The sequence below is a fragment of the Talpa europaea genome (assembly GCF_964194135.1).
Source record: "Talpa europaea genome assembly, chromosome: 1".
Taxonomy (NCBI): Eukaryota; Metazoa; Chordata; class Mammalia; order Eulipotyphla; family Talpidae; genus Talpa; species Talpa europaea.
Genome location: NC_140073.1, coordinates 43,252,908 through 43,265,385, shown reverse-complemented (window position 1 = coordinate 43,265,385; position 12,478 = coordinate 43,252,908). Strand labels below are relative to the sequence as shown.

Sequence of the window (12,478 nt, the reverse complement as noted above, 5' to 3'; positions counted from 1 at the left end):
TGATGGTGGGAGGGCAGAAAAGCCTGACATTTTTCCTTACCCTACACTGCTTAACCCCACCCTCAGGTCCCAGCCATCTTCCCTTTGGTGGTGATGGGATTTGGAGTTCCCAGTGTCTTTGGCTTTGGCCTGGGGTGGGGGTGGAGTCCACAAAGCCTGTATGGAATTAGCTTTAGGACATCCTTTTCCCCCTAACAGTAGGAGACACAGTAAATAGCCTAAGAAGCAGAAAGGGTTTCAACAGTTTCCCAGTCTCAGACTATTAATATTATGGATGGATAATTCTAGATGTGGGAGCCTTGTAGGATAATTAGCTGTGTGTAGGATAATTAGCTGTAATTAGCATTATAGGATAATTAGCTGTGTCCCTGGCCCCTACCACGAGGGGGCGGCAGCACCCCTCCTAATTACGACACCCCAACCTGCCCGCAGACTTTGCCAAACGCTCACCTGGTCGAATCCTCCCTTTTTCCCTAGAGTGTCATGGGGCTAAAGATTTACTGCCTCCAGTGGTCCTAAAGGTCTGTCGCCCATGTGGCCCAGAAGCGCCTTCTACTTTCCTTTTCCTGCCAAAGCCTCGAGTTTCATTTTCATTTCGCAGCCTGAACTGGCTTCCTGAAGAAACCCTGAGCTCGCATGCGCCGCTCGGGGCCTCTTCACCAAACGGAGTGGAGACTTCGCTGGATCCTGAAGGTGGGGGAGTTTGTGGGGCGGGGCGGAAGGTGGGAGACTCCGGGAGAAAAGTACCAATGAAATTAGGTGAGGGGCCTCCCTGGCGGCGCAAGGGGTTAAGACGCAGCCTGTGCAGCTGTCTGCAGCCTCTGCAGCACAGTTCAGCCCCCACCCAGGGAGCTACTGACATGGCGCAGCAGACCTCTCCTGCCTCGCTCGCTGCTCCCCTCAGCAGATTGGCTGACTCTATTTCAGTCAGTCTGCCTGTTTTGCTCCCCACTCTGTCTCATGTGACTCCTCTCACCCCCCACATCTCTGGCCTGTACCCCAGTTCTTGCTGGAAACTGAAAGTGGGGGAGTTTTATGGGGCAGGGCAGAGGGTGGCAGACTCTGGGAGAAAAGTACCAATGAAAGTAGGTGAGGGGCCTCCCTGGTGGTGCAAGGGCTTAAGACACAACTGTGAAGCAATCTGCAGCCACTGCAGAACAGTTCAATCCCCACCCAGGGAGCTACCCACATGGCACAGCAGACCTCTACTGACTCTCCCACTGCTTCCTTTGTTACAGGGCAGGGAGAGGGGCACCCCAGACCCCGCAAACCTGCCTGCTCTAAATAGGTTCTGCCATCTGCTGCATCAACACAAAACATTTGAGACTTTAATGAAAAGGAACTTTAATACAATTAGTGAACAATACAGAAAAGACAAAGAATATAGTTTCTAGATCCAGCACCCAAAGTTACCCATCCCCTCATGGGTAAAAGTACTCCACCCCAATGGGATTGGCCCAGAACAAGGCCTGAAAGCCTGCCACAAGAAAAAAGCATCTGTCAGTGGGGACCCATAGAAAAGGATCAGAAACGACCAGACAAGTCCGAGAGGATAAGAGCAAAATCAAGATGAAAGCTGTAATTGTCACCTCCCCACGGGTCTCTCACCCACGTCTGTTTTAACCAATCTACGACCAAAAGGCAAGTGCAGTTTCTTCATGTGTTTCTCTGCTCCATGTGCCTCCTCCAGGGCTCCTTCTGGCTCTCCCTCCTGCTCCTTCCTTCCTCAGTCTCCTCTGCAGCTTCTCTTTAGCTCCACCCGCCGGTGGGGCAGGGAACCTGGAATTTCCTCTTTTCCTGAGGACCACCCCGTTACAATCCCCCCTTTTAATTTTTATTCCACCATATCTTGGTGGCACAGATTTCAGGGTGCAGTCTTAGGAGACAGTCTTTTGTTTGTTTGTTTCAATGTATGTAAGAGAAGCAACAATTAGTCAGCAGCATTGTCCATGAATATCCAGTGTGATGGTCCTCCATTACTGGAAAGTCCATCGGTCCAAGCCAAAAGAAATAAATCTTTCAAGATAGCAAATATATCAAAATCACAGGGGAAAAAAATCTTAAAATTGGTCCAACTTATCTGAAAACAAGTTCTCTCCACCTTGATCCCAATTTTTTTCAATCAGCATAGCAAAAATTTGCAAACTAAATCTACTTTTAAGCCATTTAACCTATTTTTGCATAAAATCATAGGGCAAAATAACCAAATAGCAGTTTTAGCTGGCTTTGTTGGAATACTCCATATAGGATCAGATCGAACTCTTGACATCAGGTCCATGTAGGCTTCAAGACCAAAGTTGGTCTCGCCAGAGAGGGAAAGTTCCAGGTTTCCTGCCCCACCCAAAGGAGGGTGGCACTAAAAGGAGAAGAAACTGCAGAGGAGACTGAGAAGGAAGGAAGCAGGATGAAGAGCCAGAAGGAGACCTGGAGGAGGCGCATGGAGCCAAGAGACACGTGACGATACTGCGCTTGCCTTTTGGTCGTGGACTGGGTGATACAGATGCGGGTGAGAGACCCGTGGGGAGGTGACAATGGCAGCTTTTATCTTGGTTTTGATTTTGCTCTTTTCCTCCCAAACTTGTCTGTTGTTTCTGACCCTTGTGGGTCCCCACTGGAAGGTGCTTTCAACTGTGGCAACTTTTGGGCCTTGCTCTGGGCCAATCCTGTTTGGGTGGACTTTTACTTACCAGGGGATGGGTAACTGTGGGTGCTTGATTTGAAAACTATATTCTTTTCTGTATTGTTTACTAATTGTATTAAAGTTCCTTCCCATTAAAGTCTTACATGTTTTGTGTTGATGCAGCAGATGGCAGAACCTATATAGAGCAGGCAGGTTTGGGGTCTCCGGGGTGCCCCGTCTCTGCCCTGTAACACCTTCAGCAGTGTATTTCAGTTGATCTGCCTGTTCTGGTAAATCCTCTCACCCCCCACACCTCTGGCCTGTACCCCAGTTCTTGTATGCATAAATAAATAAATCTTTAAAAAAAATAGAAATTTGGGCCTCCCTGATGGTGCAAGGGGTTAAGACGCAACATATGAAGCTGTCTTTGGCTGCTGCAGCATGAGTTCAATCCCAGGCCACCCAGGGAGCAACCCACATGGTGCAGCAGACCTCTCCTGACTCACCCGCTGCTCCCCTCAGCAGTGTACTTTAGTTAATCTGCCTGTTCTGCTCCCCACGCTGTCTCTGGTGAATCCTCTCACCCCCCACACCTCTGGCCTGTACCCCAGCTCTTGTATGCATAAATAAATAAATCTTTTAAAAAATAGAAATTAGGTGAGTTTTGTTTCTGGCCCATACTAGCTCTGACCAGCAGGAAAGCCAGCTTGCAGGTTTCCCACTTTAAGTGCAGACAGATGGCAACCTTGAGTCTGGAGAAAACCTTGAAAGAAAAGTGTCCAAGAAGGGGCGTGCTCTGTTTCCTACAGGCTATCCCCATTCCCTTCCTATTTTATAGTTTTTATCTATTTAGTTGAGGGGGATGGAAAGCTTGGAATGCTTCCCGCCCCCCCCCAACACACACACACACACACACACACACACACACACGAGTCTTCTCAACCTCCACCTCTTCAGAAGAAAGATCAGAGATAAATATTAAAGTTGAATCCCTCCCCATCTGGCAACCACCCAGAGCTTTCAGTTCCCTTCCTGACATCCCCAGCTGTAAGCCTGCTGGAGGACAGCAGCTTGGGTAACAGACCTACTGCCTGACTCTGTGCCCGCCTTTATCCTGTGTCATCCAGATTCAGAGCTCCCATCCCAGGAATCTATTTGCACTTTCCTGGATAGGCCTGCTTGTTCAGAGGCGCATTCATGCTGGTGACCTCATCTGTCCTTGAACTCTTTCATCACTTTTCCTCTTACACATACCTTTGCATTGTTACCTCACTTCCTCACTATTTTTCTTTGTTCAGAGTTAATTATATTGCTCAGGAAAAGCCCACAGATTCAGTGGTTTTGCTAAGAACTAAGCTCCAGGGCCTCCCTGGAGGCGCAGGAGTTAAGTCTCAGTACTATGAAACCGCAGCCACAGTAGCATGAGTTGATCCCCAGCCAGGAAGCTAACCTCTGGCTAACCCATGTGCATAGTAGACCTCTCCTGTCTCGCCCACTGCTCCCCTCAGTCTGTTCTGCTCCCCACTCAGTCTCTGCTGAATCCACTCACACCCCATACCTCTGGCCTGTGCCCCGGTTCTTGTATGCATTAATATATAAATCTTAAAAAATAAATAAAAATAAAAGTAAGCTCCATCAGTTGACACTGACTAGGCCCTACTTTAAGGTCACTTGTGAACAATTTGCTCTTTGATTGAGATGTAACTTATATTCATTCTGTCTGGTACCCCTTCTGTCCTGTACTCCCCCTTCCAAAAGTTGCTGTGACTGCCTGCAAGTCCATACTTTTCTCCTGGTTAAGTTCCATTTCTGCACAGCTCTTGATTGTCTCCCCAAGATCAACAAGAAGATCCAACACATAGGACAACATAAATTTTTTCATGCTGTTCTTATACCATCCTCTTTCAGTCTGCCCAGCTGTCCAGGAATCTTTATAAACAAGAAGAACATCAGGAGTCAGGACAGGAAGGATTCAGAGGAGACGTGCGATGTCTTTAAAAATGCTGGTGAAGTTACAGGAGGAGGGGAACTGTTCCATCTGCCTGGAGCTTTTGACAAAACCTCTGAGTTTGAGTTGTGGCCATAGCTTCTGCCAAACCTGCATCACTGGAAACAAGGAGGCAAAGATGAACCCAGGAGGGGAGAGCAGCTGTCCTGTGTGTGGTGTCAAATACTCCTTTGGAGACCTGCGGCCAAATCAGCATCTGGGCAACATAGTGGAGCATTTCAGAGAACTCAAGTTGAGCCTGAGCAAGGAAGAGCTGAAGAGCAATCTCTGTGAGCACCATGGAGAGAAATTGCTGTTTTTCTGCAAGGAGGATAGGAAGGTCATTTGTTGGCTTTGTGAGCGGTCTAAAGATCATCGTGGCCACCACACTTTCTTTATGGAAGAGGTAGTCAAGGAATGTCAGGTAGGACCCAGGGTGGGGGCAGACAAGACAGAGGTGGTGCTCCATGGGAAATCTCATCTCTCTGTGCTTCTTTATACACCCTGGCCTCATGGTCCCAAGCCTTGTAATAGCCTTCATGTGTGCTTCCTTCCCTCTCTCAGCTTGTAACACCTGAAGGGCTTTTTAATGTATTCCTTGTGTTTATGAAAAGGTTAAGCCTAAAACACAAACTCCTGGTCAAGAACGAGAGGTTTTCCTTTTTTCCCTTTTGTTGTATGGGTTGGGGAAGTCCTTCCCAATGTTAGCTTCATTGCTCCTCTCCACAGAATGATTGTTGTTGAACACTGTGCATTGGATGTGGAAATAGTGTAAATAAAAGGAGAGAACTTCCCTTGCTGTGGTAGAGTTGATACTTATTCTGGGGAAGAGAGAATCAGGTTACTCTTGGTGAGGCATTGGTGACTTCCATCACCCAGGAATGACCATTACATTCACCTCCTCAGATTTCCTCCCAGGTCATAGATTCTAGTTACCAATTTCTAATCTGTTCCCATAAGCTGGTCTCTTTGAGATCAATCTGACTTCTTCCCCATTTATTCTCTATCTGGGTGTTGACTCTTGTGTGATTCTTCTCTCACAGGAGAAACTCCAGGCAGCTCTGAAGAGGCTAAGGAAGGAGCAGCAGGTTGCTGAGAAACTGGAAGTTGACATCAGAGAAGAGAAAATTTCCTGGAAGGTAGGAGGAGACAGATCCCTGGGGGATTTCTGAGGCAAGAATTTTGACAGAATCTTTGGTCCCAGTCATAAAGAACCCCCTTCCTTTTTGTTCCCTGGCACCGAATGAGTCCGGCAGCCATTCATGGCTCTTTTCTTTTTCCTGTTGGGTATGGGTGAGTGAGCAAATATGCTACAACTACATGCAGATATTTGGAATTGAACACACACACAAACACACACACACACACACACATGCCGTGATGGTGAGGAAGATTAGAGAATTCTGTTATCCATTCTTTTCCCACGAGGCTCTGACACCTCCAGTGGAAAACAATGGACAAAGCACCAAATTTTTCCTCGAAGTTCAAACTTGGAAAAGTGGTATTATAGGAGGATACTTGTCTACAGCTGAAACCTCTCAGGCTTTACCTTTTTCCCTGAGTTTGCCTAAATAAAATAGTCTGAGGCCTGTTTTGATATGAAGGGAAAATAGTAGAATAAAAAGCAGCTTTTCCCAAAAGTTACCCCCTTGCTTCTACTCCCCTACTAGCTAGAATTCCTGGGAAAAATACTCCTTTTCCAGCCTCCTAATTCTTTGTTCAGTAGACTCTGTCTGACAGGCTCATCACCTCTCTCTTGTCCAATCTTGCAGTATCAGATACAGATGGAGAGACAAAGGATACACACAGAATTTAATCAGCTTAGGAGCATCCTGGACTGTGAGGAACAAAGAGAGCTGCAAAAATTGGAGGAAGAGGAGAAGAAGACATTGGATAACTTAGCTGAGGCTGAGGCTGAGCTGGCGCAGCAGAGCCAGCTGCTGAAAGAGCTCATCTCAGATCTGGAGCGTCGCAGAGAATGGTCAGAGAAGGAGTTGCTGCAGGTAAGTAGGATGCTCCATTCTCAGACTCTTGGGGCATAATCTGTTACCTTCTCTCCTGTGTCCTGGTGGTGTGAGCTTCCTGGAAGCCCTTCTGTGCCATCCGTTTGAGATGTCATAGGATAATTAAAAAATATCCATGGGTGACAGACATGATGTCTTTTGGCCATAAGCCATGTTTTTTCTTCTTCCATTACGGTGATTTTAGTTGACTTCTCTTTCATGCACAACCGAATGATACTAATATAAAAAGTAAGAAACACTCCTTTGGCTTATAGCTGGTCAGTAGCTTTAATTGTAAGACCGCATATATTGGTGCATATTGTAAAAAGCAAAGGAATCCATAATGGTGATTGCATTATGGCAGAAAAAGAATGGCAAATGCAGATGGCAAAAAAGAAGTTAAAGGTGTGGAGTGGCTTGGCTTGGTATTATGTCTTAGTATTTGGGACAGAGACTGAATAAATAGCAGTACCATTTTTGACAAGTAGATATAAGAGAGGAACCAATATTGTTGGTGGCTATTTGGTTACATTTTAGATATTCTAAGTTGTTGGTGTCCTGTATCTTCCTCATTGTGGGAAATACTATCATATATGGACACATGATTGAGACAATAGACAATGATAGATGTTTAGATTTATAGAACCCACTTGGGAGCTAAAATCAGAAGAGCAGAGGCTTCCTGTAGGCTCTGTGTAAAGCAGACCTTTTCTATATGTGCGGTCATGTATTCTGCAAGTAGAGATAGTTTTACCTCTTCTTTTTCAACATAGATGATTTTTATTCCTTTTCCTTGCCTAATTGTCTTGACTAGAATGTCCAGTTCTATGTTGAGTGGAAGTAGAGAGAGACTTGTGTCTAGTTCTTGATTTTAAGAAAAAATGATTTGATTTATCACCATTAAGTATGATGTTATCTGTAGGTTTTTCATAGATACCTTTTATTAGGCTTAGGAAGAGCCCTTCTATTCCTATTTTGTTTTTAATCACAAAAGGATGTTGAATTTTGTCAGATATTTTTGTCTGCCTATTTAAATTATTATGTGTTTTTAAATCTTTTATTCTGTATTTTATTTTAATATGATGTATTATATTGACTGTTTTCGTATGTTAAATCAATCCTGAGTTTCTGGGGAAAATCCCACTGGGCCAGATTGTATAATCTTTTCTGCTTTGCCAGATTTGATTTTCTAGTGTCTTGTCAAAGATTCCATCTATATCCATAATGGATATTGGTCTGTAGATTACTCTTCTTGTGATGTCTGATTTTAGTGCCAGAGTAGTCGTGGCCCCATAGAATTAATTAGGAAATATTCCATCCTTTTCTAATGTGGGAGGAAGAATTTATAAAGTGTTTGTATTATATTATTTCTTCTTTAAACCTTTAACCAGTGAAGTCATGTGGGCCTGGACATTTCCTTGCCAGAGTTTCTATTTTCCATTTCAGTCTCTCCATGTTTTAGGTCAATGTTACACCTACTCTTTCATTCCGGATTGTAGTAATTTGCCTTCCTTCTCATTTTTTCTTCATGTATCTAACTAAGGGGTTGTTCATTTGTTGATATTTTCAAATCATTCACTTTTGGTTTCTTGGATTTTCTCTATTTTTTTCCATTCTTTCTTTTATTGACCCTGCTGTACTCTACGCTCTTTGACTCATGTTTTCTTTTTTGTCCTAGGACATGAGTGGAATCATGAAATGGTGAGTATAAGTGTCCAGGAGCAGTGCTTTGTGTTATGAAGAAAGGTTTGTGGCCATGAGAGATATCTGGTGGTAAATCAGAGTGAAAAATTCTCCAGAGTAGAGAAATTCTCATGTAATATTATTTTGAATTGGTGATCTTAACTGAAGATTTAAGTGTTCCTTATCTATTGAGAATGGACCAGATTGCATGGCAGTGAATTTCGTGGGTAGAGCCCCAGAGTTAGGCTAGTAAGGATAACAGAGACAAGGGATTTTGCTTTCAGACTCCCGTGACTTCAGTCATTTATTGTATCTTCTGTCCTTACTCTGGTTCCTGTATTTTGTAGGTGCTTGACTTGTCACACGGGCAGACTTGTCAAGCCCTAAAATAGAGCAGGCAACTCCTTTACATCTACTCTGCTCACCTGGAAATAGAAAGACCAGGTCATTCTACAAGATTCTCCTTGGATGGCCTCAAACATTAAAGACCTACAGCCTTGGAGTTAATGACTGACCCTGATATCGATACTGATTCTCCTCCTGTGGACACACTTTTGCAGCTCATGTGGGAAAGTGTCATCCTTGTGGACTAAAGTCACCAACCCACCTGGCAGAATCAAATTTCTTGCAGTTTGGTATTCATAACTCCTTTCTCAGAGAACCTGAGAACGCAAATGTTTTTTTTGAGCCACCCCATGGGGGTTCAGGCTTCAGCTAAGGTATAGATTAATCAGCTCTCCAGAAGAGAGACCCACATTGCAGCAAGGATGCACAGCCTTACTGCTGATGTGCCTGGGAATACATGTCTCTCACCCCTCCTGCCCCTCCTTGGGAGAGTCACTGTGATGCAGTGATTTTTCCACATCTTAACACCTTTTATTTAAAGGTAACAAATCTTTTTCCTTCATGTTATTTTATATAATTTTGTATTGTTTTCATGAATTATCAAGGGAAGAGTAAATTACTCCATTATTATATATTTTTTTTTTACAGAACAGGAGGGAGAAATATATTTTTACATATTTTTTAATTATTTATATTTTATATCATTGTTCATTTTTAAACAATATTTGCTTCCCCCCAGGTGTAGTCCCCATAGACTTTCCTTCACCAATGCTCCTGTGCACCATCACCTAGTCCCCTGTGCTCCTCCCTCCAATCCCTCTAATTATTCCATCTTTAGAGGAAGTAACTGCTTCTTAGAGTTGATGACCTGTGCAGGGTCACACAGAGGGTAAGTGAAAAGGTGGACAGGAGCTCACTCCCTAGGACCCCAGGGTCAGGCATCTCCATTCCCCCCTCCTCAGACTTCTCAAGGCATCAGTGATGTGGAAGGAAAAGAAGGTAGTGATATTGGAGGGAAACTAGATAATAGATGTGGGATTGAGTTTTTTGTCATTACTAGGAGTGAGATCTGGACACTAAAGAAGCCAAAAACTGTTTCCAAGAAACTGAAGAGTGTATTCCGTGCTCCAGATCTGAGTGGGATGTTGGAAATGTTTAGAGGTGAGCAGGGCCCAGGCAAGAGTGTGGATGCGGGCAGGGTTTTTTTTTTTTTTTAAGGTTTATTTATTTATGCACACAAGAACTGGGGTACAGGCCAAAGGTGCAGAGGTGAGAGGATTCACCAGAGACAGAGTGGGGAACAGAACAGGCAGATTGATTGAAATACACTGCTAAGGGGAGCAGCGGGTGAGACAGGAGAGGTCTGCTGTGCCATGTGGGTCACCTCCCTGGCTAAGGATCCAACTCATGCTGCAGTAGTTACAGATAGTGTCATAGTGCTGAGACTTAACCCCTTGCACCGCCAGGGATGCCCCAGATGCGGGCTTCTTATGGCAGACACACAGCTGGGTGTCTGGCATAGTTTCATGGTCAGGATAAAAGGGGGAGGCTGTTCAGATATAAAGGGATGCTATTGAAGATGTCATTTTGTCTAAGGGAGAATGACTGGGTGTTTGGGTCAGCTCTCATTCACCAGTTCTAGATAATCTCCTGGTAAACCCTCTCCCCTGCACCTCCTCAGAGAAAGAAAGGTATCTGTCTATGCTTTCTTATTTGCTTCTAATCAGTATTTTTAAATCTTCCTTCATTTCAGAGCTAACACATGTCCAGTGCTACTGGGGTAAGAAGTTACTGGGACTTCAAATCACTGTGTTCCCATCCCCTACAGAAGTTTGTGGTTTTGATTAAATCTCATGATTTTCATCCCATATATTCTGCCTCCTCCCACTCTTTCCTCCCTCCCCACCTTTCTTTTTCTCAGTATTGTGTGTATAGACAACATGTGTATAGACAATACGTGTATAGACATCTACATCTATGAGCAACAGTTTGTCCCCTTCCCTGGTCCAACTTTTATCCCCTCCCCCAGTCCAAGTTTATTTTTAGTCACTTCTCAATTCTTTCTTCACAATATGAACAGATAAACCTACCCCTTATCTGCCACCTGATCTTATACTTTTTTTTTTTCCCTGCAGTGGACATTACACTCAATCCAGTGAATCTGAATTTGAATCTTGACCTTTCAGAAGATCAGAGACAAGTGATACCTGTGCCAATTTGGCCTATGAAGCATCATAATTATGGTATCGTGAGCTCCCAATACTTCTTCTCAGGGAAATATTATTGGGAAGTAGATGTGTCCAAGAAGACTGCTTGGCTCCTGGGGGTGTACTCTGGGACATGCGCCCATGATGTCAAGTTTGGTGTTAGACAAAACACAAATCATCCAAGTGTTTACTTCAGATACAGACCTCGATTTGGCTACTGGGTGATAGGGTTACAGAACCAGTGTGAGTACAGTGCTTTTGAGGACTCTGCCACCTCTGACCCCAAGGTCTTGACTCTTTCTGTACCTGTTCATCCTCGTCACATTGGGGTGTTCCTAGACTATGAGGCAGGCATTGTCTCGTTTTTCAATGTCACAAATCATGGGTCACTCATCTACAAGTTCTCTAAATGTTGCTTTTCTCAGGCTGCGTATCCATATTTCAATCCCTGGGACTGTCCAGCTCCCATGACCTTGTGCCCACCAAGCTTCTGAACCTTCTCATTCCCTCCCCCAGTTCTCCAGGTTTTTCTTTCTAACTCATTTGAAGAGACAGGGCAAAGCCTGTTTGCCACCATCCATGTTATCTAAGACAGCCCATAGTCCCTCTCCACTCATGACTAATGAGTTCCTGGGTGTATGCCTGTCTGATTCCCAGGATATGCCACAGTCAACAGAAAATCAAGGAAATTATTTATAATATTATATATATTTATATATACACACATTATATATATATAATTGTATATATGTGTAGAATTTTTACTGAGTGTGTGTGTATATATATATATATGTCTATGTGTGTGTGTCTCTCTCTATATATATAGACAGATATACACTCAGAAAAATTCTGCATACTTATTGTTTGAGTTTAAATCTGTTTCATCTTTTACAAAGTAGACACTATGTATACATTCTGAGTTTCTTTTTAGGACACAAACTGGATTTTAAACTGCTCCCAAGTTATTTTTATTTATTTATTTTATTTTTGCATAAAAGAACTGGGGTATAGGCCAGAAATGAGGGGGGTGAGAGGATTCACCAGAGATAAAGTTGGGAGCAGAACAGGTAGATTATGAGATGAACTGTTGTATTTCAGAGCAGCAGGTAAGACAGGAGAGGTCTGCTGCGCCATGTAGGTCAGCTACCTGGCCGATGATGGCAAACTTAGTCATAGCGGTGATAGTCTTGAGACTAATACCTAGGCCACCAGGGAAGCCCTAAATTGAGTCCAACTTTTAAGATAATTGTGCAAAGTAAATAGCATGTCAGTGTCCTGAACAATATAGTAGATATTTGCTCTCATGATTACTGAAAACTCCATGTCCTGTGTAACACAAAGTGCACATTTGGAACAACTGATTCTATTAAAGTCTCATTTTTCAAGCACCCAAACTGCTGTCAAGATCACTCCAGTTCCAACCTTGTTTCATGTACCTTTTCATACTCAGGCTTCTTTTTTCCTTTATTGAGGTAACACTGGTTTACAACCTGCTACTTGATTAGGGAAATAGGTTCACATCTCAGAGGTATGTCACCAGCCCCCATCCAGACACCACATCCCTTCCCTGGGGCCATGTGCCCTTCTCCCATGTGCCTGTCCCCTTTTTCCCTCCCCCACTAGTAGCCTCAGT

At 43.9% G+C, this 12,478-nt stretch overlaps 1 protein-coding gene across 1 annotated transcript; it reads left to right on the top strand.

Moving 5' to 3' along the window:
* Nucleotides 1–636: 636 nt before the first annotated feature.
* LOC311178760 (E3 ubiquitin-protein ligase TRIM34-like) lies at nt 637–11,339 on the top strand (the record flags this gene model as incomplete). Its single annotated transcript, XM_084245494.1, is given in 10 exon segments — nt 637–722; nt 4,529–4,553; nt 4,556–4,598; nt 4,601–5,031; nt 5,651–5,746; nt 6,380–6,610; nt 8,289–8,311; nt 9,699–9,799; nt 10,392–10,418; nt 10,774–11,339. Coding segments are annotated over 10 exon segments (1,629 nt in total).
* Nucleotides 11,340–12,478: the final 1,139 nt, after the last annotated feature.